Source organism: Myotis daubentonii, chromosome 11 (genome assembly GCF_963259705.1).
Source record: "Myotis daubentonii chromosome 11, mMyoDau2.1, whole genome shotgun sequence".
In the NCBI taxonomy this organism is placed as follows: domain Eukaryota; kingdom Metazoa; phylum Chordata; class Mammalia; order Chiroptera; family Vespertilionidae; genus Myotis; species Myotis daubentonii.
Window position 1 is genome coordinate 43,201,647 of NC_081850.1, and position 27,353 is coordinate 43,228,999.

Consider the following 27,353-nt stretch of genomic DNA (forward strand, 5'->3'; position numbering starts at 1 on the left):
TTGGTGTCATGATGAAAATGCTTTATATCTGTGCTCATGCAACTGAGGAACTGAAGTTTTAATTTTATTTGATTTTAAATTCATTTAAATTTCAAGAGCAATAGTATGTGGACAACACAGCAGAACAAAAGATAAAATCTGATATATAGGAGGGAACACATTCAAGGCTAGAAATAGAAAGCTGATATTGTGGGAAGACATCATCACACTTTCTGCTTTCTTCAATGGAGCCCTGACTCACCCCTGCCTTAAGTGGGCTCCCTCTCTTGGGAGACCCCCTCCATCCTCTAGCTCATTTTTACAGACTGGTTTCTATCATGCCCAACATGGCCAGTCCACTCTGACCTCTGTTTTCTCTCAACTCCTAATGACATTATGGCTGAATCTATTTCTTGGATATTCATCTTAGTTCCCAAGGATAGCCATCAGCCCACAGGGATATTGTCTCATTCCTCGTGCATCCCCCTCCACCATGTACACAGTGGAGAGCATGCAGAGGAGGTTTGGGAGATATGTGCCATACTTAATACCAAGACTGACTCTTTTCCTCCCTTGGCAGACATGAGCTGTGTGCAGGACTGCCCTGAGGGCTACTACACTAATGAAGAAGGCCACCGTTGTGACCCCTGCCACAGCTCTTGTAGGACATGTGAAGGGCGACACAGCACACAGTGCCTCTCCTGCCCACCAGGCTGGTTCCAGCTGGGAAAGGAGTGCCTGCCCCAGTGCAGGGAAGGGTAAGTTGCTCAACCCACTTTTCCCTCATTTAATCCCATAAGCAATCCAGATCTCACTATTAGCAAACCCATTTTGCAGATGGGGAAGCTAAGTCTCAGAACACGTATATATTGGTAAACAGATTGAAGTCTCACTGCCAGTAAAGGACAAAGATGAGAGAGTACAACCCAGGCCTAAAAGTGCCCAAAGGATTTCTGCCAGTTCAGAGTAATGAAAAGGGAAACAGGAGAGGCAAGTGACCCAGCAAGAGAACACGAAGGGTCAGATTGTGAAATCAGACTCGCATGCCAAACTTCACTAACAATTCAAAGGCTGCAAAGCAATCACAAGAAAGAGGTGACGCATTCTTCCCTTAGAGAAATTCAAGACCATGAACGTATGTTCTTTCTCTTCTGCATTTGGATTTGTTCTATCACATTTAATATGTGATGTCTAAGCAATATATGTGTAATGTTGCTTTCACAAAAGGAACAATTTTCAGTTAAATATCTCCATTTAATTCTCTGCTAATTCTCTAACCTGCCATGCCCCCCTTAAACTCTCAAGTTACATGTTTAATTGCCATAAGCAACCTAAACACATGGATATATCCTTTTAAAAACATTTCACCGATAAGAACTCTATTATTTTTCTTTTTTTTTTTTAACAAAAGGCCTTCTGACAAGCATATTTGGAAGAGGATTTGACTAGGTCATCGTTTTTTTACCCTCAGGCATCCCCGCTGAAGAGAAAGATTGATTACAGGCCTGTTGCTAACTCTTCCTTCCCTAACCTAAAGCGCAGAGAGTTTCCAGACTCAGATTGAAAAGCTGTAACCTTAACCTTTCCCCAAATGCTTTTGCCCAAATTGGCACATCTCTTCAGTTCTATAGCAATCACTGTTTGTATGACTCATTTTAGTGCTATACACTGCCTTGTGTTTTGATTTACCTCATTCATTTGCTTTCATTCAACACATGCTTAATGAGGAATACCTTATATGTATAAGGTGAGTAAGACAAAGATTTTGACCTTCAAGAACTTATTCTTCTTACCTATCTCTTCCCCCAAAAATGACAAGCTCTTGGAAGAAAAACACCTCTTCTTTTTCACATGTTACTACAACCATCAGCACAGAGGCACACACATTGCAGCCCTCAAAACACACCAGCCACACTGGATCGATGCAGAATGGGCTCTGCCAGACGAGAGAGGGGCTGGACCTGCCTACCTTGGCCCTTCCCCTTCATCCTAATAAGTGCCTGAAAAAAATCTGTACCCCATATAAAGAGTCTCCATCTTCTTCAAATCAAGTCATAAATATTCTTATTCACAAAAAGGGCGTATAATTCGGTCATCTGAATAGATTGCAGACCGTGGATTTAATAAGACAATTGTTTCATCGTGTGTGAAGTTGTCCATTGGGAGACAGGCATGGGTTGCCATAAATCTCTTTAATGGAGAATAAATAGGGTATTCATGAGGTATAAGTGAAGATATTTAACTGAAATTGTTCCTCTTGTAAAATCAATGACCCACGTGACCTACATGCATTGCATAAACTTCATATGTTAAATCTGTTTGCCATGGAAAGACAGGTATGTAATTCTCTGCACCCTGTGTGTGTAATTCTCAACATACACAATTATTTTAGTGTTTGGCCTCAGAGCAGGATCTTGAAGGTCCAAGTTACCATTTGTACTTATGCACAAGATCCTCCTCAAAGCTACAGGCTCAAGAGATTCCACAAACACCTTATGCAAAAGAGTCATAAAAGTAAGCATTGGCACTCTACTCTAAATGTGATCCACTAAACTCTCCACTGTCTTTCTTTTAGCGTTACCCTGTAGTTATTTTTCCCAGAGTTCCTATTGATTCTTTTCATCTTCATAACATTAGTGAAGAATGTCTGTAGGCTGCTTTAGAGTTTACATAGCATCTCCACTCACTCTGTATCTTTACATTAGGATTTGATTCAGCAACTATTGTATGAGGTTGATATTATTCTCTCCATTTCACAGATGAGGAAAGCAAGTCTCAGAAAGGTTAAATGACTTACTCAAAGTCACACAGCTACTAGTAGATGGTGGAGTAAAAACTAAAAATGAGATCTTCTGGCTTCATTCCTGTGTAGTCCTTCCATTCTGTATGGATTTTCACTTTTTCCTATTGCTTTCTCTTTTGACTCTTATGTGATCTTTATCAACAATTCAGTTCATGGTTGATGTTTTCTTTTGTTAACCTCTCATCCTCTTGTCTCTCAAATACCTCACACTTTCACTGAATGACTCACTGTAATTGTTCTTCAGTAACTATTCTTCACCTAACTGTACAAGGTGAAACAATATTTGATTTGCCACAAGCTGGGCCACTGAGATACAAGTATACTCACTCAGGTCAGTGATGGATGGCTAGGTAGAGGCAGACTCAGCAGTATCTAGCCATGGCGTTAGTTTTCAACAAGTCAGTAGCACTGAAATAAACTGAAAAAAAAAAAACAAAAAAACTACGCCCTAACCGGTTTGGCTCAGTGGATAGAGCGTCGGCCTGCGGACTCAAGGGTCCCAGGTTCAATTCCGGCCAAGGGCATATACCTTGGTTGCGGGCACATACCCAGTAGGGAGTGTGCAGGAGGCAGCTGATCGATGTTCCACTCTCATCAATGTTTCTCTCCCTATCCCTCTCCCATCCTCTCTGTAAAAACTCAATAAAATACATTTTTTTAAAAAAACTAATGGACCCAATAGCACTGCGTCAGAGAAACCAAGGTTTGAACCTTTGGGGTTCTACAATAGCTTCAGGTGTATATGCCCAGAGATGCTAAAATGACTCAATGACCTCAAGAAATTCATCTTTGACAGTGATTCCTTTTATCTCTTATACCTTATGTGAATTTTTTAAAATTTACCTTCAAAGAATGCACTTTTTATAGTGTTACTTAACAGATAAGTTAAAATAACATTGTCCTGCTTAACTAGCTATATGACCTTAAGCTAACTGTCTAAATTCTGAGCCTCAGTTTTTACATATGCAAAATAGAAATGATTAACTATGAAATTCATAAATTATCACTAATATATATTAATTACTTATAATGTGTCAGGCACTGTTTTAACAAGTTTCTCAGTAATAACTTGTTTAATTTTAGGTACTAACATTAGCCCCATATTACAGACCTGAGATACAGAGATGTTGTGTGACTTGCCCAAGGGCAACCAGCTCCAGAGTGGTTTGGCTGGGCTTTGACCCCATGTAAAATTGTTCCAAAGGGCAAGCTCCTAACTGCCACACTCTAGTGTTTCATTTTTAGGTTCAATAAGGTGAAATATTAAGTTTATGAAGTCCCTAGTGTACTATCAGGTATACAATAAAAAAGTAATGAACAGTGATTATTGTTCCATTTGGTGTCCAAAAATCTTTTAAATAGAGGTTACATGTATTATTATGAAACCATCAACATCACTTATGCCACTTCCTATTTCAAGATGTTTTTTATATTGAGAAATTAGAAGAACCATTCAGAGGTACATTTAAAATGTCTTCCATTCTCTGATGCTATTCAACACAACTTAAAGCTCAAATTTTCAAGTACACAGGGATATATAGAAGGCAAAGGTAGTAAATAACTACTGTGGTACTACTATCTTCTTCTATCTATATACTAGTATATAAAAGGGTAATATGCAAAGTGCCCTCTCGGAAGTTCAACCAGGAGAACGGGAGTTCAATCACTCGCTATGACTGCGCTGACAACCACGGGGCAGTGCAGAACATGGCAGGCGACCCCAGTGGTGGCCGCAGGGTGCTGAGGGAGTGAGAGAAGGAGGCAGCGGGGAGGTGGGGAACCTGACCAGCCCTGATCACTGGCCAGGCCTAGGGACCCTACCTGTGCACAAATTTCATGCACTGGGCCTCTAGTATGTAATAAGAACTAAGTCCTTTTATATGTGTTATCTAACAATTCTCACAAATAGCAGGGGAGAGGCTGTAATGCCTAATTTTCAGATAAGAAAACTGAGAATCATTAGATTTATTATCATAGTAATAATTCTAATGAGAAAAGGTAATTCACCCAGTTTATAAATTAAGCTTGTGTGGCTAATCATGATTTTTCAAAGCTTAGAATATGGTCTTTGCAGGAACATTTGGGAACTTGTTCCCCAGCACATGTCGTCCGTTTGGCTCAAATAAACTCATAGAAATTCTCAAAAGAAAAAAGAAAAAAAGAATTTAGTCTTTGCTTCCCTCCTTGGTTGCAGATATTATGCAGCAAACTCCACTGGACGGTGTGAGAGGTGCAACAAGAGCTGCAAGGCCTGCAGGGGCCCAAGGCCCACTGACTGCCTGTCTTGCGATACATTTTTCTTTCTGCTCCACTCCAAGGGCGAGTGTCGTCGCACCTGCCCAGATCATTACTATGCAGACCAAAAGACACAGACCTGTGAGAGATGCCATCCGACTTGCCATGAATGCAAAGGTAAGCGTGTATCTATCCTTTTGCACGTGTGAATGGAAAAATACAAAGTTTCCCTTCCTCTTGTTTCCCCACCACCTTTGGTTGGTCCTCTTGCTTGACAACCTCATAACCAGTCCTCCAGCATCAGCACCCTCTGTATTCTCTCAGCTTCTGCACCTGCCCTCTGACCTGGGCTACTCCTGTACCACACCGCTGCCTCTTCAGATTGTATTGTCTCCTCCAGGAAGTGTTTTACACCTACTCTGTCTTCCTTCTCTACCTGTTGACCTTGGAATCTTTTCTCCCCAGTGAAAGTTATTTTCATTCCTTCAACAACTACTTAAGAAATCTGCCTCAAACTCTCCCAAGCTCCATTCTGAGGTTCCGGATACCTACTTATCTGTCCCAGAGATCCTTAAAATCAACATGTCCCAGAGCAAACACAACCTGGGTTTCCTCTGATATTTACTCTTTCTGTTAATGGACCCACTGTGCTCTCCCCCCGCCCCAGGTCATCCTGTACAATAGTACCGGAGTGACCTTTCTAAAATCCCTATCCGCTCACTTTCCTCCATAGCTTGACAGAGAAATGTGATCATCATGCATCCATGATAACTCTCTGGATAAAAAAAGGGCCACATCATAAAGCTAACTAGCTCAGGGGAGTCCTGCATGGAGGGCCTTAAAAAAACTCAGAGACTTGCCCTAACCAGCTTGGCTTAGTGGATAGAGTGTCAGCCTGCGGACTGAAGGGTCCCAGGTTCGATTCCGGTCAAGGGCATGTACCTTGGTTGAAAGCACATCCCCAGAGGAGGTGTGCAGGAGGCAACTGATCGATGTTTCTCTCTCATCAATATTTCTAACTCTCTATCCCTCTCCCTTCCTCTCTGTAAAAAAATCAATAAAAATATATATATTAAAAACAAAAACAAAAAACTCAGAGACCTAAAGTAACCACATATGATGATTTGAACATAAAAATTTCTAACTAAAAGAGAGTCATAAAGGGTAGTCATGTCCTAGGCCAGTATCTTCCTTGACAAAGGTCAGTCTTTACCTTAAGTGAGCCTGTCTATTTTCTTTTTGCATCTAAGATAGCATAACTTTGAAATGTCAGAGTACTCCTTTTCCAGACCCTTCAAGGCACAACTGCCTGTACCAGAGCACAAGACCACAGATCCCTGACTATTATCTTGTTCCTGAATATCACTTCTATGTGCTGTAAATGTTAAGTATTAATTATCCTGTACCCACCAATGTAAAGAAGTATGTGTTTCTCTATTTTGCCTTTTTATCAATCCCAGAGATTTCCCCACTTTGCTTTCTCCCATCCCCTTAACTATCACCAATGGATTTCACGTAACCCTCCTAATGTCTCCTCCTTTCATCCTAAAGTACAAAATAAGCAGCAAAACCGCTATTCTCCAGAGCATTTTTCCAACCTATTGAGGTTTTACGTCCCAGCAATCATCATCAGTTTGGCTCAAGTAAACTCATAAAAAATTCTCTACAGATTTGGACATTTCTTAGGTCCCTACCTCCTACAATATTTCAATTGACAGCTGGTAGGATACATTCCTGTCATCTTTTTCATTATGTTTGCTATTCTTAGCCCTTCTTCTATATAAATTTTATAATTAGCATTTCCTCTAAAAAGCCGTTCCTAACCACCTCCACTCTGTGTTCCTTTAGTCCTCTGCGTTCATTCATCTCTTTATTTATTCAGCAAATATTTATCCAGCACTATGGCCCAGACAATGTCATCTGCACCCTCTATATCAGTGGTTCTCAACCTTGGCTGCATCCTCCGGAAATTCTGTTTCTTTGTTACTAATGTTGTGGCCCCACCCCATAACAAAGAAACAGAATTTCTGGAGGATGAGGCCCAGAAATCAGGATTTTAAAAAGATTCCCAGGTGATTCTAATGTGCAGCCCAGGTTGAGAACCACTGCTCTATATTCAACAACAACTACGTAAGAAGACAACTGTGAACAAGACAGACAAGGTCCCTGAAGCGCAGAGGACATATTTTGTAACAGTTTACTTATTCTTTGTCCCTCACTGTAAACTGAAGTCCGAAAAGGCACAAGTTAATGTCTTACCTTTGTAGCTCTAGCACTGAGCACTGCCACATGGGCAGGCAGAGGTGGTGGGTTGCATCAGCGCCTCAGCAGACTGTGGCAGCTCCAGGAAGGGCAGCCATACCTGCTGGGGTCCTTGGGGACATCGGTGAGCTCCAGCCAGTGCAGCAGCCTGGGACCCCGGCAGAGCCCCACCGAGGCAGCAGCTACCAAGTCCTTGACCCATCTCGGACAGTGGAGGTCCGCCCTATGTACGGCCTCCACCTCACGCCCATCACAAAGATGACCATCAGCATGGCCCTTCCGCAGCTGAAGCAGCAGGACAGCCATTTCCAGCTGGGAGGTTGCATTGTAGAAAATGCAAGGCTGAGCGCACGGGCCACCACCACCAGGCGCCCGCCCTCCGGGTTTCCAAGGGCACCGTGGCCTGCATGCGCTTCAAGGGCGGGGTGGAGAGCAAGAGTCTGGTCCAGTCACTCCTGCCCTGCTCCCACGGCAAGGCTGTCCTCAAGGTGCTCGCCACCAAGTTCAAAACCGATGTCCCCACCAGCCACGCCTGGGGCTCCTCCTTCCACGATGCAGCCGGGAGAAGGGCCTACAAGACTTCCCAGGAGGGACTGCCCTGAAGGAGTCGGGCTCAGAGAAGCCCAGCGAGGTGGTCAGGGTGTTGGCGAAGTGTGGGGAGATGCGCAACGCGGACACCCCCATGCTGGACCCCCAACCGCGAGATGACAGACCAGATGCTTCCAGGTGCACGTCCTGTACGGCGCCCTGTGCTGCGAGTGAGTCAGCTTCAGAACTGAGAGCGCCTGCGGAGGGAGCTCACGGTGGGAGTCCAGGGTTTGGCGCACGGAGCTCACGTGGGAGGCCAGGGCGTGGCGCACGGAGCTCACGTGGGAGGCCAGGGCGTGGCGCACGGAGCTCACGTGGGAGGCCACTGGGCGTGGCGCACGGAGCTCACGTGGGAGGCCAGGGCGTGGCGCACGGAGCTCACGTGGGAGGCCAGGGCGTGGCGCAGGGAGCTCACGTGGGAGGCCAGGGTGTGGCGCACGGAGCTCACGTGGGAGGCCAGGGCTTGGCGTGGCCGCGATGGCCTGGCTTTTTTCCTCCGACCAAACCCCTGGGTGGTGCGTCAATTAAGTAAAACCGCAACCCTGACGGCAGAAATTTCAGCAGCTGGAACAGCAAAGAGAACAAAAGCTCCGAGACAAAGAGGCAGAGGACAGGGAAAAGGAAACAGCTAGAATCAGAGAAAGAAAAAGAGGAGCTTTGCAAGAGGAAACAAAAACAGAGGGGCCGTGAACTCCATCGGGTCAGAAAAGGCTCAAGAAGCTACAGTCGGCCCTGACCAGTTTGGCTCAGTGGATAGAGCATCGGCCTGTGGACTGAAAGGTCTAGGGTTCGATTCTGGTCAAGGGCATGTACCTTGGTTGCGGGCATATCCCCAGTGGGGAGTGTGCAGGAGGCAACTGATGGATCTTTCTCTCTCATCGATGTTTCTAACTCTCTATCCCTCTCCCTTCCTCTCTGTAAAAAATCAATAAAATATATTTAAAAAAAAAAAAAGAAGCTACAGTCGGAGGAGCAGGAAAAACTACAAGAAACGATGAAACTACAACAGTTCGAGGAACCCGCAGTCCCACCCTGACTGCGGGGCTGCTTAGAGGCTGAGGTGCCTGAGGGTTGGTCTTGGTCTTCAGCAAGGAGCCGCTTCCCTCTGCTCTGGGCCAGGATTCCTGCATTTCTTCTCTTCAACCCGGGGCCAGAGTCACAGCCCCCACTTTGCTCTGGTGGTTGCAGCCTAGACCGAAAGAAATGTGTTAAAACCGAGAAGGGGGAAAAATGGAGAGAGTGGCTCTCAGGAATATACACATTAAATTACTCGTAGATAGAAAGTGCTCAGACTAGTGGACAATCTACACACACTAACCTGGGAATGGTCATGTGCTATTCAGACGAGTCCCAGAATGTCTTTTGTGACTCTCACAGCATGATGTTTCGGCAGTACCCAAGAGAAATATAATGCAAGACATACATATAACTTTACATCTAGGAGTCACATTAAAAAAAAAAACTGGTAAAGTTAATTTCATATATTTCCTTTAATATACCCCAAATAGTATTTTAATATACAGTCAACATAAAATTGATTGAGATATTTCATATTCCCCTTTTTTTTCTAAGTCTTTGACATCTGCTGGGGTCCAGCCAATTGGGACTGAATGAGATGGACTGGACACGCCCTGGAGCCCGCCCACGTCCCTCCCCGGCCCCAATCATGCACCTCTGGGTGCCTTGGCCTGACCTGTGCCCTCTCACAATCCCGGACACCTCAGGGGATATCGGAGAGCTGGTTTCAGCCCCATCCATAGGCCTAGCTGAGGGACCCCAAAAGTGCACGAATTCGTGCACTGGGCCTCTAGCCTATATAATAAAAGCCTAAGCGACCATTATGGTGGAACGACCAGAATGATAAGTCACTATCATGCACACTGACCACCAGGGGGCAGACACTCAATGCAGGAACTGCCCCCTGGTGGTCAGTGTGCTCCCACAGCGGGAGCACCGCTCAGCCAGAAGCCGGGCTCACAGCTGGGGAGCACAGCTGCCACAGTGGGAGCCTCTCCTGACTCTGTGGCATCAGGTGCAGTGGGCCAGGATGTGCGCAAGCAGTGCCTAGCCTCGATTTGGGCTTCTCCCTGGCCGCCTGCCACTTGGCACACTGCTACATCCCCCAAGGGGGAGTCCCAGACTGCGAGAGAGCGCAGGCCAGGCTGAGGGACCTCCCCTGCCCCAGTGCACGGATTTTGTACACCGGGCCTCTAGTATGCTATTATAATGGTGATACATTTGTCCAAGTTCATAGAATGTACAATGCCAAGAGTGAACCCTATCAGAAACTATAGGATTTGGGTGTACAAAATTTGAGGACAGGTTTTCTCTTAAGCTGTATACTGATTGAAAAAAGTATGGATTCCTTTCTTCTTAAAACATTAGTCATCAGCCCAGCCTGCATGGCTCAGTGGTTGAGCATTGCCCTATGAACCAGGAGGTCAGGGTTCAATTCCTAGTCAGGGCACATGCCCAAGTTACAGCTCAGTCCCCAGTGTTGGGCATGCAGGAGGCAGCCCATCAATGACTCTCTCTCATCACTGATGCTTCTATCTCTCTCTTCCTCTCCATTCCTCTCTGAAATCAATAAAAATATATTAAAAAATACACATTAGTCATCATACTAAGAACTGAGGATGTATGAAAAATAAAAGGAAAATTGTAACTTGCCAACTAGATTGTATTTTATTCACATTTGACTGCCTACTAATATTAGGGTATTTTTTAAAAGTTTAAAAGCACTAGGTAAAGTGCGGGAGGGGGGGAGGAGCACACCAGGCCTAATAAGTATATATGTTTGTATGCAATTGGTTCCTCCACAATTAGTTTATTCCTTGCCTTCACACACTTAACTTTTTATTTATCTTCCTCACAAAATTGTTTGAAATAAAAATCCAGGCTGAGTAGCCCAACCCCCCTAACTCTCCCAAGCTGCCTCTCTCTGTGTAAATAATGCCATAAACAGCCCCCAGGGTTGCTCTGCCTTGGCGAATTCATCCCATGGGGGTCAGTCCAAGGTAGAGCAGATGGTGAGCTGTTCTGAATTTTAAGGAAATACCAAAGCTGTCTTTATAGGTCCCAAGGCTCCTGCAGATCCTTAGAAGCAATGATAAATGTCGGGTGTTAAACTTGAAAACAGAGAAAACATTCTGGAAATTAACAAACTGCCTTTTGCAAAAGACTCTGGGTGCCCTAAGTGTGGAGATTTTGCCATAAATCAATGTAGGAGATTTAAAGGGAATTACTGATTTGTTACCCAAGGTGACAGGTAGTGCCTTTGGGGACTGCCCAGGACCTAGGCCTCAGCCAAATTGCTGCTGGTCTTCTGAAAAAAATTTAACCAACCTTAAGGTACACATTTTGTAACCATTTTTTCCTCTTTTAATTTTTCCTACCCTAAATTTCTCTTCATAAAGAAAAACAAAACCCACACTTCTTTATTTTAAAATTGGAGTAAGACATGTAAACTATATTTTAGAAAAATGTAGGGTAGGAAGAAAGGAAGTAGGGGAAGATTGATTCTTTCATCAGAGACTGTAGTTATGTCCCAGACATGTAGGAAATTCTGTATAAATCTAGAAGTAAAATAAAAATAGAATGGCTTTGAATTTATATCATGACAGACAGCCCTAATCGAAGCAGTTGAGCAATAAAGGTTTATTCTCTAAGATGTTGTTCATAGCTCAGAATTCATTTTTCCATAGAAACTTTATAAATGATTGAGTTCACAGATCAGACATGAAGTGCTAACTCCATAGTGAATCTGAAGGACAGAACTCACAGTTCTAGTTCAAGTTTAACTAACCACTCTTTTCAATATTCTTCTGATCGGAAGACCTATACAAATTCCAACTCACAATACCAGGCACTTTCCATGTCCTGTCTGTCTCTAGGCTTCTGTTTTGATATTCTCAGCAAAACTGCCAGAGTCTTCTTAGAGCTCAGGTCTCCTGTCTCCAAACTCTTAGTTATCCCTTGATATTTGAATAGAAAGAAATGCTTGAGCCAGTCATTCTTGGGGTCTGTGAATTAGGAGAGAGGGTTATTACCTCCACAGGAAACAGAAGCTATAGATCCAGACCTCCTCTACTTGGTGGTTCATGTGTTAAGGTAGATAGTATGATAGAAGGAGCACTGGAGTGTGAGTTAAAAAAAACCTGAATTTGAATTGTGACTCAGCCATTATTACCTGTGTAACCTTGAATGAGTGACTTCACATATCTGAGCCTTAGTTTTTATTTATTTAAAAAAATAATAAATAGGATGTCAAATTTCTGAGAAGAAAGTTTATAGATTTCAGGAGAATTTCAAAGGAAACTATCACCACCATCCTCAAAATTAAGAATGATTAGACAAAATATTCTGTTAAATTCTTTTAGCCCTAGCATTTTAACTTTCAAGTCTGGTGATGTTTCTCAATTAGGAACTGCCTAATCATGAATTATTGAGTTTGGGGAATCCCCAAAGTCAGCTGGTATAATCCTTGTCCTCTATACTAGTTAAAAATAAGCAGGAGATTAGTGAGAGGAAACCAAGATGGCGGCATAGGTTAACGCCAGAGATTGCTGCCTCGAACAACCACTTCAAAAAACAACTAAAAGACGGAACGGACATCATCCAGAACCACAGGAAGGCTGGCTGAGTGGAAATTCTACAAATAGGAGGAAAGAGAATATCATACCCAGACTCAGAGGAGGCGCAGTGCTGAAGTGAAATACTAAGGTGCGGAGTACACGCGGAGCGGGCTGGAGGCGGAGGGCGCGGTTGTTGTTTTCAATCGGGAGGGAGTTTCAGACTCTGAGCTCCAGATCCGGGCGAGTCTCTAGGGACCCAGACTCAAACGGGAGAAGAGGGACTGTCTGGCTTCGGTCGGAACTCGAAGGCAGCTTTCTCTCCGAGGTTTGCAGCGGTTGCTGGGACTCTGTGAGGCAGAGCCCCTAGGGACGGAACTGAGAGCAGCCATAACTGCTCGCTCCAGCCCGCCCTGTAGATCCCTGGGGACCCGCCCTGCCCAAGTCCTGTGCAGAGCCATTTGCCGGATAGCCTCAGGAAAACGCTAGATTAGCACCGCCCTAGAGATCCAGCACAGAAGCTCTCCCACTGCAGACACAGCAGACTCTCATATCCAGTTAGCCTGGAGGTCAAATCACCCCCGGTATTGCCGACAACAATCAAGGCTTAACTACAACAAGACTGCGTACAAAGACCACTAGGGGGTGCACCAAGAAAGCATAAAAAATGCGGAGACAAAGAAACAGGACAGAACTGTCAATGGAGGATATTGAGTTCAGAACCACACTTTTAAGGTCTCTCAAGAACTGTCTAGAAGCTGCCAATAAATGTAGTGAGATCCTCAAGAAATCTAATGAGACCCTCAATGTTATGATAAAGAACCAACTAGAAATTAAGCATACACGGACTGAAATATCGAATACTATACAGACTCCCAACAGCAGACCAGAGGAGCGCAAGAATCAAGGCAAAGATCTGAAATGCGAAGAAGCAAAAAACACCCAACCAGAAAAGCAAAATGAAAAAAGAATCTGAAAATATGAAGATAGTGTAAGGAGCCTCTGGGACAGCTTCAAATGTACCAACATCAGAATTATAGGGGTGCCAGAAGATGAGAGAGAGCAAGATATTGAAAACCTATTTGAAGAAATAATGGCAGAAAACTTCCCCCACCTAGTGAAAGAAATAGACTTACAGGTCCAGGAAGTGCAGAGAACCCCAAACAAAAGGAATCCAAAGAGGACCACACCAAGACACATCATAATTAAAATGCCAAGAGCAAAAGACAAAGAGAGAATCTTAAAAGCAGCAAGAGAAAGAAACTCAGTTACCTATAAGGGAGTACCCATATGACTGTCAGCTGATTTCTCAACAGAAACTTTGCAGGCCAGAAGGGAGTGGCAAGAAATATTCAAAGTGATGAATACCAAGAACCTACAACCAAGATTACTTTATCCAGTAAAGCTATCATTCAGAACTGAAGGTCAGATAAAGAGCTTCACAGATAAGGAAAAGCTAAAGGAGTTCATCACCACCAAACCAGTATTATATGAAATGCTGAAAGGTATCCTTTAAGAAGAGGAAGAAGAAGAAAAAGGTAAAGATATAAATTATGAACAACAAACATGCATCTATCAACAAGTGAATCTAAGAATCAAGTGAATAAATAATCTGGTGATCATAATAGAATCAGGGACATAGAAAGGGAATGGACTGACTATTCTTGGGGGGGGGAAAGGGGTGTGGGAGATGCGGGAAGACACTGGACAAAAATCGTGCACCTATGGATGAGGACAGTGGGTGGGGAGTGAGGGCGGAGGGTGGGGCGGGAACTGGGAGGAGGGGAGTTATGGGGGAAAAAGAGGAACAAATGTAATAATCTGAACAATAAAGATTTAATTTAAAAATTTTTTAAAAAAGAAAGCAGATTAGTGACTGCCTGGGGCTAGGGCGGGAGGACAGGGAGGGGGCACTGGGAAAGGGAGGTGACTGTTAATGGGTATGGGTTTAAAGTCCTACAATTGGCTCCTCTCTGAGGGGGCGTGGCTAGGCCCTGGAGGGCGTGGCTGGACTTTAGGGCGGACCCAGCCAGCTTAAAAGCCGGTGGAGGAGGAGCAGCAGCCCACTCTGCAGTGGCTGTTCAGCGAGGAGGATGGAGGAGTGTGCTTGCCTCTGCGGCTTGGGCTCTTCGTGGGGATGTTGGTGTCGTCAGGAGCCCCGGGGCCCAGCTGAGACGGCAGCGGCTGAGGGCAAGCGTCTTCCTCAGAAGCGCCAGCGCCCAGCTGAGATGGCAGAGGCCGAGGGCAAGCGGTGTCCTCAGAAGCAACAGCGCCCAGCTGAGATGGCAGCGGCCGAGGGCAAGCCAGCCCTGGCAGAAAAGCACCTCGAGGCGGACGCCGCAGCGCGTTGCTGGGCGGGGAGTGGAGGAATCGCGAGCCCCAGGCCGCCCCGGCACTGCTCGCTGCAGGACCTGCCGGTGGAGATGCTGGTGGAGATCTTCGCCTCGCTCCCCGGCACCGACCTGGCCAGCCTGGCCCAGGTCTGCACCAAATTCCGCCGCATCCTGCACATCGACAGCATCTGGCGACAGCGCTGCCGGGAGGAGTTTGGCGTTGGTGAAAACTTGCAGAATCTGGAGACGGTGGGTACGTCTTACCGAGAAGTCTATGCGAAGCTGCTCCACCCATACAGACACATTTTGGGACTGTGGCAGCTAGATGCTGAGGGTTTTAAAACACTGCTGTATGCAGCGGTGGACGGCTTAGGCATCACTGCGTGGACGTACAGGCCTTGTCTTCACACCCAGGTGGACGGCCCGATGCCATTCAAGCCCGCGTTCCGAATCCGCCTGACGGAGCGGAAATCAGCCGCGGTGGAGTGCATGGAAGGCCGCCACCGCAGGCCCCACGGCCGCCACCTGCAGATTCGGAAGGACAGGCTCCAAACCTGGTGCAAGAAGACAGACCACCTGAATGATTTCCTAATGCAGCTTCGGGTGGAATGGGGGCGGATGCTGGTGCAGGAGGACAGGCAGCAGTATGACGGCCGGACCTACCGCCGCCTCTACCTCCCGCCCAGCCACCCGGACGACCTCATCAGGCCAGGCCTCTTCCAATGCAGATCCAATCGCTATGGCCCGATGATCGCCATGCTCAGCTTCCACGGGAAGTGTGCCAGGGTCACGGAGATCACCGGAACCTTATTCCAGACGTTACAGATCCACCTCATGCGCCGCATCGAGATGCGAGATGGCGAGATCTTCTGGGACGTCGACGAGCTCTCCCGCGTGGTCCGGGAGATGGAGGAGCAGGTGCTCCGGGAGCAGCAGCAAGAAGACGGGACTGAGGAAAGCGAGGGCCATGGCTGGCAGAGCCCTGCCCAGCCCAGCGTCGGGGAGTCCGGGGCTGCAGCTGCGGAGGAGCAGCCTGTCCCGTTTGTTCTGCCTGAGGGCGTGCGCTCAACGGACCAGAACTACCCCCGAACCTGCAGGATGTGTTTCTATGGCGTGCACACGTCTACCTCACATGGCTTCACCGAGTCCAGCACTGGAGTCGTCACCCTGTTCGATGAGAACCGCTTCGGGTTCCTGTGTCCGCAGGAGAGAGCCTTCAGCCTGTTCGCCAGAGTCCAGGACACCTTCCGGAATGCGGAGGCGCCATCCGCCCAGGCCTTCCTGGAGATGCTCTCCAGCATTCAGTCCTGACCCCTTGGGAGGACGGGCTGGCACGCACTTTGAAGATCTCACCTTCTGACCAAGTTACCCACCTTGGTTTGTTTTTTTAATCCTCACCCGAGGATATTTGATGTTTAGAGAGAGTGGGGGAGAGAGGGAAAGACAGAAAGAATCGATGGGAGAGAAACACATCAGTTGGTTGCCTCCTGCCCAATCCCGGAACAGGGCCAGGCTGGGTAGGGGCCAGCAGTTGAGGTCGAAATAAACCTTAGACCAGTGGTCTCAACCTTCCTAATGCTGCGACCCTTTAATACAGTTCCTCATGTTGTTACAAATTGAACATAATGAAAGCATAGTGATTAATCACACACACAAAAATAAAGACATCTTAGTTAATAAAAAAAAAAATAAGCAGAATGACAAATAAAGGTTTTATAAACATTCTATATGATTTCTCATTCTCAGAAAATCCTCTTGCTTTAATAAAAGATCTGTCATCTCTAAATCTTCAATTTCCAAACTGAAAGTTTACAACAATTTAACTAATTGGATAACTAATGGTCTTCACTTGGTGTTTTGCAGACTTTTTTTTTTTTTTCATATCCTCAATCATTTGACCCTTCCACTTCCATTTCCTTAACATATTCCATGCTCCTACGTGTCTGGAACCAAGTCAGAGGTTGAAATCTAAGGTCAGTCTCATAACTTAGAATCATTTTTTTTCTTTCAGGAAAAGGAGCGTTGCAGTGCTTATCCTGTGTGTGGAGTTACCACCTGGCGGGAGGAACCTGCACCTCGGACTGTCTTGTGGGGGAATACAGAGTGGGAGAGGTACTGAGAGCTGGGCATAGTGTGCCTTCTGCCCTCCCACAAAATGAACTGGCTTCTGCCTGTCATTCTAGGCAAAGTAAAACAGGCCTAAAATTCCTATACTGTGCAGGTTTAATCTTTTTAAATCTTCTACATTGAATCATGGATTAATGGTGCTAGCCACCCATAGCTTTCATTTGAGAACATCTGAGATATAAAATGGGGAAGTTAAGTCATGAGGGCTTCAGAATTAACTCTTCATTCATTGCTCGTGACCTTAGTAGTTTCAGGGTAACATAGGAACATTATGTCAGAAATTAGAAATATCTTTTTTACCTCATTGCTGTCTAACGTGGAACATCTGAATAAAGCCAGAACTCCATAGCTGATATTATCTTTTCATTTCTTCTACCCCCTTCACTGTGTATTAAGATGTATTTTCACTTGCTTGCCTAGAAATCATGGGTTTTCTGAGTCTGCTAACTTCTTGATTATGTTTCCAAACTTTAGAAGTTGAGTAAATCTCTCCATGGTGAAATAAGCATGACCCAACATATTCACACTTGAGCTCTTTATATTCTGACAGTAGCCCTTATTACTCTTTGGTGAAACTGAAGTTCAGAGAGATTAAAGAGTTGGTAAAGACCACATGAATAGTAAGTAACAAAGCCAGAATTCAACCCAGGGTTTCTGTCTTCTAATCCAGGATTTGATGAGATAATAATAGCTGAGAAAGCACCTTCTCAGTGCCTAAAACATGCCAAGGTGCTCAACAAAGATATTGTCCATTTCTTCTTTTTCTGTTACATCATCTTTCCAAAGTGCCTATCTTCCCCAGTCTATGTTTCCAGCAGTAGGGAAGGAGCAACTTGTCAGGAGGGAGGCCACTTTCTCCTCGTCTCTCAATTCCCTTCTCATGGAGATTTAGCTGCCTTCGTTAAACAATCACAACTTACGTTTTTCTAGGACAGAATGAGAGGCCAGGCAGATAATGAGCCAAGGGTGCTTGATCGAAGAAAACCTTAGTGCAAACTTACATGTGAAATAACTCCCCTTTGAAGTGTGGGCAATGAATGAAGAAGAATTTTAAACTGTGAAGGTCAGTGTAGGGTGGGCCAGACAAAACCTGTCCTTTCTCAGGCACAGCACATGAGCTATCAGTCTGGAACCTGAGCTGGTCTTCAAGCCTGTTCTTTCATTATTGTTAGCAGCAGATCTCAGAGGGAAAGGGCCAGCAATGATTCCATCCGAGTACAAAGACTTGGTTCGGTCTTTCACCCAGAACAGATCACCTTTTTGCTGTCCCCCATATGCCTTCTTTCCTTATGGAGATAAGATATGCCTCCCTCCCCACTCAAAAGGAATTTCCTGATCTTAACAGGGGGAGAAATTTAACTGTGAAAAATGCCACGAGAGCTGTGTAGAATGCAAAGGACCTGGCGACAAGAACTGTACCATGTGCCCCGCCAACCTGCTGCTGGTCATGGATGACAGCCGCTGCCTGCACTGTTGCAACTCCTCTGATCCCACCGATACCCAGGACTGCTGTGACTGCCAGAATACCACAGGTGAGAGGAGAGGAAGAGCAGCCTGCAAAGGAAGGGCATGACCTCAGGAAGCTGACGGGAGCAGGAGAGAGAGGATAGAGAGATCAGAAGAGTCAATAGGGCTACCTCTTTATTGAGGCCTGATATGTGCCTACTGTACTTGAAACTTTCTGTCCATCATCTCATATAAGTAGATAATATTAATCCCATTTTACAGATAAGGAGACTGAGGCTCAAGGGGTTTGATTAGCATGCCCAAGTCCACACCAATGTTAAGAGGCTCATCTGGAATTAGAATCTGGGTCCTTTGGATTGCAAAGCCTGCATTTATTTCCACTACTGTGCTCCCTCCAACATTAGAGCTCAAATAGGTCTAGAATTTTATCTTTCTAATGTTACTTTATAACTTTTTTATTCTTCCCTTCTGGGGAAAAAAAGGAAAAGAATCAACTATCAAGAAAGCTGGTGCCAGTATTATCATAAAGAATCATTCTGTAGAAATCAGTCCAAATCTAGGCTTCCTATTAGAGACCTAAATCATTTTAGAAATGAACTTTCATTGAAGGATAAAAGGAAACAAACCTTTTAACCAATTCCCAGTCCCCACAATGTCTCCCACTCCCAACTCAATTTTTAAGGGTACTTGGTTCCCATTGGCCACAAACTTAGAAAGACCCCAAATGGAGTGATTTCTTTTTAAAAATAAAAAATACTTTCATAAAATATAATCTCTAGCCCAGAAGCAAATCATTTCCATGGGCTTCAGATGTATCATGGCCTGACAAAAACAGACTAATACTATTGGGAGCATGTCCATTTATAAGTGAAGTATATCCTGGATCCATAACTGCTACTAGCCATTTCTATTTTATGGTTTTAATCAGCCTTTTCAATTAAATTCTAAATAGCATCTTTCCAAAAACTAATGATTTCCTTCTTTCATTTTTCCCACCCCCACAAGCAGGTGATTTCTCCAGCTCCTCATATACATCCACCTTCAGGGTCTGATTGCCTAATACTCATGCTGTGTCAGCTAAGAATAATAATCCTAATTACACCGATGGCTTTAAATGGAACCAGAAGTGTGTGCATATTGGGTGCAGAGTTTCTGTAAGCCTGCTCCTATTAAAAATTAGTCAGCTTTCCTGGGCCTCTGTGGCTCTCAAAGATCCACCTGGGGCAACTCTGCAGAAGCCTAAACACTCTTGATTACCTACTCATTCTTTACTGAGACACTTGCTCCTTCAAAGAAACCAGATCACAGAGGCCGACCCTGACTCTGCAGACTTAAGACTGTGGAACCATAAGACGTGATTGCATATGACGCCCTAGTAATTCAAAGGTCTTTTGTTGATGCTCCTGCCTCAGGCAGTATTTATCGCCAAGTACCACACACCGATTGCTTATCCATTTCTCTGGTGCTTTAATATTGCCTCCAGGGGAAAATTCTGTGCTGTATTGTTAATGAAAGCCATAATGATAGTGCTGTTACTTTAGAAGGAACTCTGCTTAATGAGCAAAATCCCATGAGAATGAAAGTTACAATAAAATAGAAAACTTCTTTATCACTAGTGTACTGCCTCCAACAAAAAGAGATATAGTGGTGATGAATCAGATATAATCAGCCAATATCTAATAAGCAAAAATAATTTCCCTTAAAACAATTGGCAGGAGCATTATATATTAAGCTAGTATGTACAATGTACCTAGAGCCTCTCATAAAAGATCCTGGAGTCAGATTCATGTGGTTCAAAAAATGTTTATGAAAAACAGTATGTATTTCAGCTTGTCCATCCAAAATGGCCTGCTAGTTTTTTCTCTAGTTCTTTCATACTTTCTTGCACATTCTCATTTGATGGGTGAAAGAAGAGAAAAAAATATATGTAACTTACTCAAATCATACCACCTGAATAAAGGGGTGAAAAGTAAGAAAAATGAACTCATCACTTAAGTTATGGTTTAATCTCTCCTTCTGTGACAATTTTGGTTACTCCATGTTCTCAATTAATGCATCAAAACAGAGGCTGGTGAATGACAGGGGGAAAAACTCTCAATTTCAGAAATCTTAATTAAGAAATTTAAAGGTGGTTCTTCTCTCTCTGCCCTATTAGGGCCATATAATAACAAGAAATTGAAAATTTGTCAGAGTGGTTTATCCTAACCTCTCCAGACTACAGTATGAAGGTTAGGATTCCTGGATTTGAATTCCTGATTGTTCCACAAACAAGCTCTTGGCTCTGACAATGTGAAGACTCACTTCCTCTCTGTGGGCCTCAGTTTTCTTAACTGCCAAGTAACAGGTTGACCTAAGTAAATCTATGGCCCAACACAGAAATAAGAGTCAGTGGTTTTATAAATAATCTGTTCCTGTCTTTGAATGGTGGCACAATCATGTTGGACCAGGTTTAAGAGGAACTGAGAAGGGGACACAGTCTTAGCGAAAGTCAGTTATTTATTTAGCATTAAATGAATCATGGCCCCAGATGGAATGTTTTTCTGGGAAAAGAAACCAGAGAATCGATGAGTAAGGTTGGACACTTGGCGACTGACCCATGAGGTATGGAAAAGGGGGGGAAGGGGGGGTTCCTTTGGATCTCAAACTGATCTTCATTCTAGAAGGGTTTGATGGCATATTTGACATAGACTGGGACTCTCATGCAACACACACCACAGTTCTGCAGAGTGGTGTGACTGTTAAGAAAATCAGAGAGGGATTCTACCATTTTAGATTTAATAGATAAAGGTGAAGTTCTTAACATCAGAAACTAATTTCCCCCATTCCATCTTTTCTCATCCTTTCTCTCTCCCCTCTTCCTTTGGGGTCATCTTCCAACAGACGAGTGCATCCTTCCACCAAGTGAGATGGGGTCTGCCCCTGAGCATTCGAAGACAGCCTTGTTCATCACCTCCTTTATTATGCTGGTGCTTCTGATTGGGGCAGCTGTGATCGTCTGGAGGAAATCGCGGAGCCGAGCCCAGCCAGTAGAGAAGGGCTATGAAAAGCTGGCTGACCCTAGCAAGTCTTACTCCTCCTATAAGAGCAACTATCGTGAGAGCACCAACTTTGAAGAGGATCAGGTGATTGAGTACAGGGACCGTGACTTTGATGAGGATGACGAGGATGACATAGTCTACATGGGCCAGGATGGCACTGTCTACCGGAAATTTAAGTATGGGCTGCTGGATGATGATGATGAAGATGAGCTGGAATACGATGATGAGAGCTACTCCTATCAGTAAACAGAGGCCACCCACCCCATTCTACTCACAGGCATGCATGTGAGCATCACAGTTTGGGGTTTTATCCTCACACACCAGGTGGATGTGTGGGTGTTTGCATTTGTTGTCTTCACCATGATTCCAACTAGATTATGTAAGAATGCTGAAACATTTCATTCATCCTTTGAGTGGCTAAACCAAATAAACCAGAATCGTTCAACCATCATTGAGGAACAAGAATAAAATCTCGAAGGATTTTCTTCAAAACAATACTAGTATGTCCAGACACAAAACACAGGAAGTAAAAACAAGTGAGATTTGTACAAACTGTTCTTTGTGACTTTTTTTTTTCCCTAAAAAAGGAAATGGACCTATAGAAAATCTGTTTCATGGCTGTATTGTGGAGATATCTACTGCCCCTGGAATTCTGTCAATGATTTTGGGGGGTAAGGAGATGAATTGTTTATCTTGGGGGATTAGTCTCCCAATAGCTCTCTTTAGGCAGCTATCCATTCTGTAAGGGCAACTAAAGAAGGTTCTCCTCCTCACGCTATTTAACAATTGACTCCAGACCGCCTCTGGTGAACAAAAGAGACCACCTCTACTGAGGCTGGTCACGACCTATTTAGAGATGAGGAAAGAAAAAGGAGGTAGCATCGCAGCTGAGGAATCATGTGTTTGCTAGGCTCTGGTTCATCTGCATTAATCCAGAGTCATCTTGATTCTAAGGGCAAAGCCAGCTCAGGCAAGAGATAGCAGCAAACCCAGTAGGAAAGAAATCACTAACTTTCCAAGAATTGCAGCATTACACCCTCATGATTTTCTAAGAGTGTTTCTGGTTGGAAACATCAACTAACACATCAAGTAATAAAAACATAATGGCTGTGTTAACCGAACATAAAATGGGTAGAATGACCAAAACTCTAAAAAAAAAAAAAAAGGACTTTAGCTACTAAATCAGAGAGCTTTCACCAATAGCCTGTCATGGAACTGTGTACTCTTCATAGAAAAGTTGAAATGGAGTCTTACTTGGAAAATCCCAACTTTCTACTCACTAATTTAATCCAGGTGCTGACCAGCCTTCCAACACCTTTTGTCCCTGTGATTTTTGTTTCTAGATATTCTATGCCTCCCTTTTCCCACTTTCCTGTCAAGTACATGCTGGAATTCATGCATCCGGGACACTTTTTCTGCAGATAATGCAGAGAGAGGGACTCTTTGCTGTCCTCTTAAGAAATAACTTAAGCAGGGTTTTATGGACTTCCTGGTCAAAACAGAAGTCATAGACACCAGGAGCAGATAACCACTTCTGGTTAGAAAGTGACGTTTTTGGATGATGATGATAATTATAAAAAAAAAAAACTTATCGTGCACCTACTATATATCAGGTACCAAGCTAAATACCTTTCAGAAAAATTACCCCACTTAATACCAACATAACTTTATGAGGTTGGTACCATTATTACTCTGTTTTATATGTAACCCAAGGCTAAGAGAGGTTAAGTAACTAGCCCAAGGTCACAGAAAGCTAATCAAGATTCAAGAAAAAAGAATGGCCCTATAGCACATGTTCTTAATAATTATGCTACACTGACATAAAGTGGGAAAAGAAACATGCTAACTCTAATAAAGGCCTGTCTATCATTTTATTTTATAATATGGCAACTGTATTATCTTTGCTAAATTTGTGCATTTTATTATTTCTTAAAGCATGATGTGTCACTGACACAAGAAATCTCTGTGAAGAAGTCTTCGGTTTATAGAAGGCCACAGTGTTTCTTTAGGGGAAAGCTCTTACAGGTTGGCAGATTTTCTCTGGAAAGGGCCAGATAGTGAGTACTTTAGGCTTTGCACAACTACTCAACTCTAACACTGTGGCAAGAATGAAGCCAGCCCATAACAAATGGGTGGGTCGTGCTCCACCAAAACTTTATTTATGGACACTAACATTTGGACATAAGATAGTTTTTACATAGCCAGCACCGGTTTGGCTCAGTGGATAGAGCGTCAGCCTGCGGACTGAAAGGTCCCAGGTTCGATTCCGGTCAAGGGCATATACCTTGGTTGCGGGCACATCCCCAGTAGGACATGTGCAGGAGGCAGCTGGTCGATGTTTCTCTCTCATCGATGTTTCCAACTCTCTATCCCTCTCCCTTCCTCTCTGTAAAAAATCAATAAAATATATTTAAAAACAAAAAGAAAAAAAAGATAGTTTTTACATATCATAAAATGTTATTCTTCTTTTGATTTTTTTCTTTAATCATTTAAAAATATTAAAACCATTCACAGCTCGGGGAAATACAAAAACAGGTGATGGGCCAGAATGGCCAACAGACTGTAGTTTGCTGACCTCATCTTTAAAAAATTCTTAAGAGACCATGTGTATCACACCCAGATATGATATGCTTCCAAAATTTTGGACCATTTAAAACTATCTCTTTAAAATATTTTGAAGCCCTCCTAGTCCCCTTTGTAATTCTTAGAAAAAAATAAAAATACATGTAAGATAGCAATTATATCAATGGACACATTTCTCATCTCTTGCTGTGTAATTACAGAGTGTAACCTATAAAAGTAAGTAATTTTGTTTATACTGTGTTTTTCATCTCTCCTGATAACTCTAAACTTCTGATAGACTGACTTTGACAGTTTTTTGTGTAGCCTGGAAATCATTTTCCAAGAAAAATAGGTGTTTATGATACACACTTAAGGATTAAATGAGGTCAAGATGACCTTGAATACTAAGAAAAATTGTGTTGCTACTCTATGTGAGCCTGAAAAGAAGGTTCATGCTGTGTATTGGTTCAGTTTGACATCTTTCCTTCTTTATTTTTAGTCTGCCACATTATTCTCAGACTTACGTTGCATACTGTGCTAACAACTGTTAAATAGGTAAATATGTGTTTGGAAAACAAAGTCACTCTTTTGGGTTTTTTTGTTTGCAAAGAACTTGGAAATATTAAGAGCATCCTTGTAGACTGGAAACACATCAAGAGGCTGAGCAAGAGCTTGGGAGGTTCCAGTTCATAAAAAGTAATTTAAAATTGGAAATAAAATTAAATCAAGACAAGATAATTCTATGGGGACTTATTAACAGACTATTTCTGAGCACTTTTTATGCATTAGTACAATTATGCACCACTTAATGATGGAGATGCTTTCTGAGAAATGCATTGTTAGGCAATTTAATTATTGTGTGAACATCACGGAGTGCACTTACAGAAACCTAGATGGTACAGCCCACTACACACCCAGGGTAATGTATAGCCTATTGCTCCCAGGCTGTAAATCTGTACAACATGTTATTATACTGAATATTATAGATAAGTATAACAATAGTATTTGTGTATTTAGACATATCTAAACATAGAAAAGCTACAGTAAAAATACAATATAAAAGATTAAAAATGGTACACCTGTATAGAGTACTTACCATGAAAGGGGCTTGCAGGACTGGAAGTTGCTCTGGGTGAGTCAGTGAGCAAGTGGTGAGTGAATGTGAAGGCCTAGGACATTACTGTATACGACTATAGGCTTTATAAATACTGTAGAAAAAAATACACTAAATTTGTAAAAAAAAAAAAAAAAAGTATTTTCTTCTTCAATAATAAATTGACCTTAGCCTCCCATAACTTTTTTACTTTATAAACTTTTAATTATTTTAACTTTCAACTCTTTTGTAATAACACTTAGCTTAAAATACACATCGTAGTGCTGGCTGGTTGCTCAGTGGTTAGAGAGTCAAAGCCCTGGTCAGTGGCTCAGTGGTTAGAGAGTTGGCCCATGCATGGAAGCATCTCAGGTTTGATTCCATCAAGGGCATGTACCTGGGGTGTAGGTTCAATCCCTGGTCCCAGTTGGGGCACATGTGAAGGCAACCAATCGATGTCTCTCTCTCTCTCTCCCCCCCCCTCCCATCCCTTTCACTCTCTCTAAAAAAAAAAAAAAATCAATGGAAAAAATATCTTCAGGTGAGAATTAAAAGAAAAAAAATCCTGCTGGGCTGGTGTGGCTCAGTGGTTGAGTGTCGACCTATGAACCAGGAGGTCACAGTTTGATTCCTGGTCAGGACACATGCATGGGTTGCAGACTTGATCCCCAGTGTGGGGCATGCAGAAGGCAGCCCATCAATGATTCTCTCTCATCATTGATGTTTCTATCTCTCTCTCCTTCTCCCTTCCTCTCTGAAATCAATACAAATATATTTTTTAAGAACCCACATGGTTCAGCTGTACAAAAATAATTTCCTTTTTTATATTATTATTCTATAGACTTATTTATTTATTTATACCTTTTTAAATTTCTTGTTTGGCTGTTTGTGGGTTCCACATGCATAGGTTAAACCAACCTCAGATGTGCAGGGCCTACTATAGAACTAAAAGTTAAAAGCAGATCTTCATGTTTGAGGGTGTTGGTCCCTCTTATCCCCCAAGTTGTTCAAGAGTCAACTATCTATATATATAAAACCCTAATATGCAAATAGACCGAACAGCAGAACAACCAAACAACTAGTCACTATGATGTTCACTGACCACCGGGGGGCACGCGCAGAACATGGCAGGCGTCTGCAGCAGGTGGCAGAGCATGGAACATGGTGGGCATTAGCTGCAATGGGATGGTGGAGCAGGTAAGTGGGGGCACCCAACCAAGGTGGGGCACCAGTCGCTGTCATCAGGGCAAGCCTCTGGTGGTTACTAAAAATTCTTTCCTCCCATATGCCACAGTCCCACTGGTTGCTCACACCTGCTGCTGATGCTGGCCCTGCTTGCACCCGCTGCTGGCACTGGATCTGCCACTTGCATCTGCTGCTGGTGCCTCACGCCAGCCCCAATTCCTCAGTACTATCAGCAGGTGCGAGTGGCGGCTGCTGGCCCCAATCATCCCTGAGGGCTTCTCCACCTCCCTCTGCTCCTGAGGGGTGATCGGGGCAGCAGCCGCCGCTTGCACCTGCTGCTGGCTCCAGCCACAATTGCTCCACGCTGTCAGCACGTGGGAGTGGCGGTGGGAGTGGGGCTGCCGGCAGACAGAGGACCAGGGGCCATGACAGGAGGGGTTGGGCGGGGGTGCAGAGGGTGGACCAAGACCCGCCCCTGTGCCCACTGCATCCTCTTGGCCCACAGTGCCTTTCAAGGCGCACAAATTTGTGCACTGGGTCCCTAGTATCTGATAAAGGGCAATGAGATGGCTGTGAGGAGGTTAGAAAAATCATGACTCATCTTCTGGAGCTTTGCCACACAGAATAAAAGCTTTTCAATATCAAGGAAGAGAAGGATAGCTGTTAGATAGCCTGAGAAGAATGCCTCCCACTCTAACCAAGTGTTTATTGATCAAAACTGATCTCAGCCTGCAAGGGAAATAATATATTCAAGGCTTATTAAACCCTTAAATAAGGCAATTATGTGTTTGTCAAACAAAGAATTATAATAGAGAACAGAACAAGATTGAGGTCAGGATTACCATCCTTCTAAATTACTTTTATCAGTCAACTCTTTTTGGTGGCTAGGAGTGACCCTGGACCACATACACATTCTACTGCATCCTTTAGGCTGCTTTCAGTTACCAATGTACAAAATTCAACCCAAACCAGTTTAAATACAAAAGGAATTTATTGGCTCACTTAATCAAAAAGTCTAGGGCTAGAAGTGGGATGAGGTCCTGCTGAAAATAGAGCTCATACCATGATTTCAGGCATTGGTTTATTTCTATCTCTCCCTTCTATCTTTTG

General features: G+C 43.8%; 1 protein-coding gene and 1 long non-coding RNA gene across 3 annotated transcripts in view; one reads left to right on the plus strand and one right to left on the minus strand.

The window, feature by feature from the left end:
- PCSK5 (proprotein convertase subtilisin/kexin type 5) overlaps positions 1-21,955 on the plus strand; it is a 416,215-nt gene extending 394,260 nt beyond the window's left edge. For both annotated transcript variants that reach the window (XM_059656934.1, XM_059656933.1), the window contains 5 exons: positions 560-737; positions 4,977-5,194; positions 16,783-16,883; positions 18,244-18,430; positions 21,246-21,955. In XM_059656934.1, coding sequence (XP_059512917.1) covers positions 560-737; positions 4,977-5,194; positions 16,783-16,883; positions 18,244-18,430; positions 21,246-21,649 — 1,088 coding nt within the window. In that variant the 3' untranslated portion in view covers positions 21,650-21,955. The remainder of the gene's footprint in view (positions 1-559; positions 738-4,976; positions 5,195-16,782; positions 16,884-18,243; positions 18,431-21,245) is intronic.
- Positions 21,956-24,097: 2,142 nt separating this feature from the next.
- Positions 24,098-25,568, minus strand: LOC132212009 (uncharacterized). Its single transcript, XR_009447626.1, has 2 exons — positions 24,333-25,568; positions 24,098-24,290 (listed from the first exon to the last, which is right to left on the minus strand). It is a non-coding gene; the product is annotated as an uncharacterized LOC132212009 (long non-coding RNA).
- Positions 25,569-27,353: the final 1,785 nt, after the last annotated feature.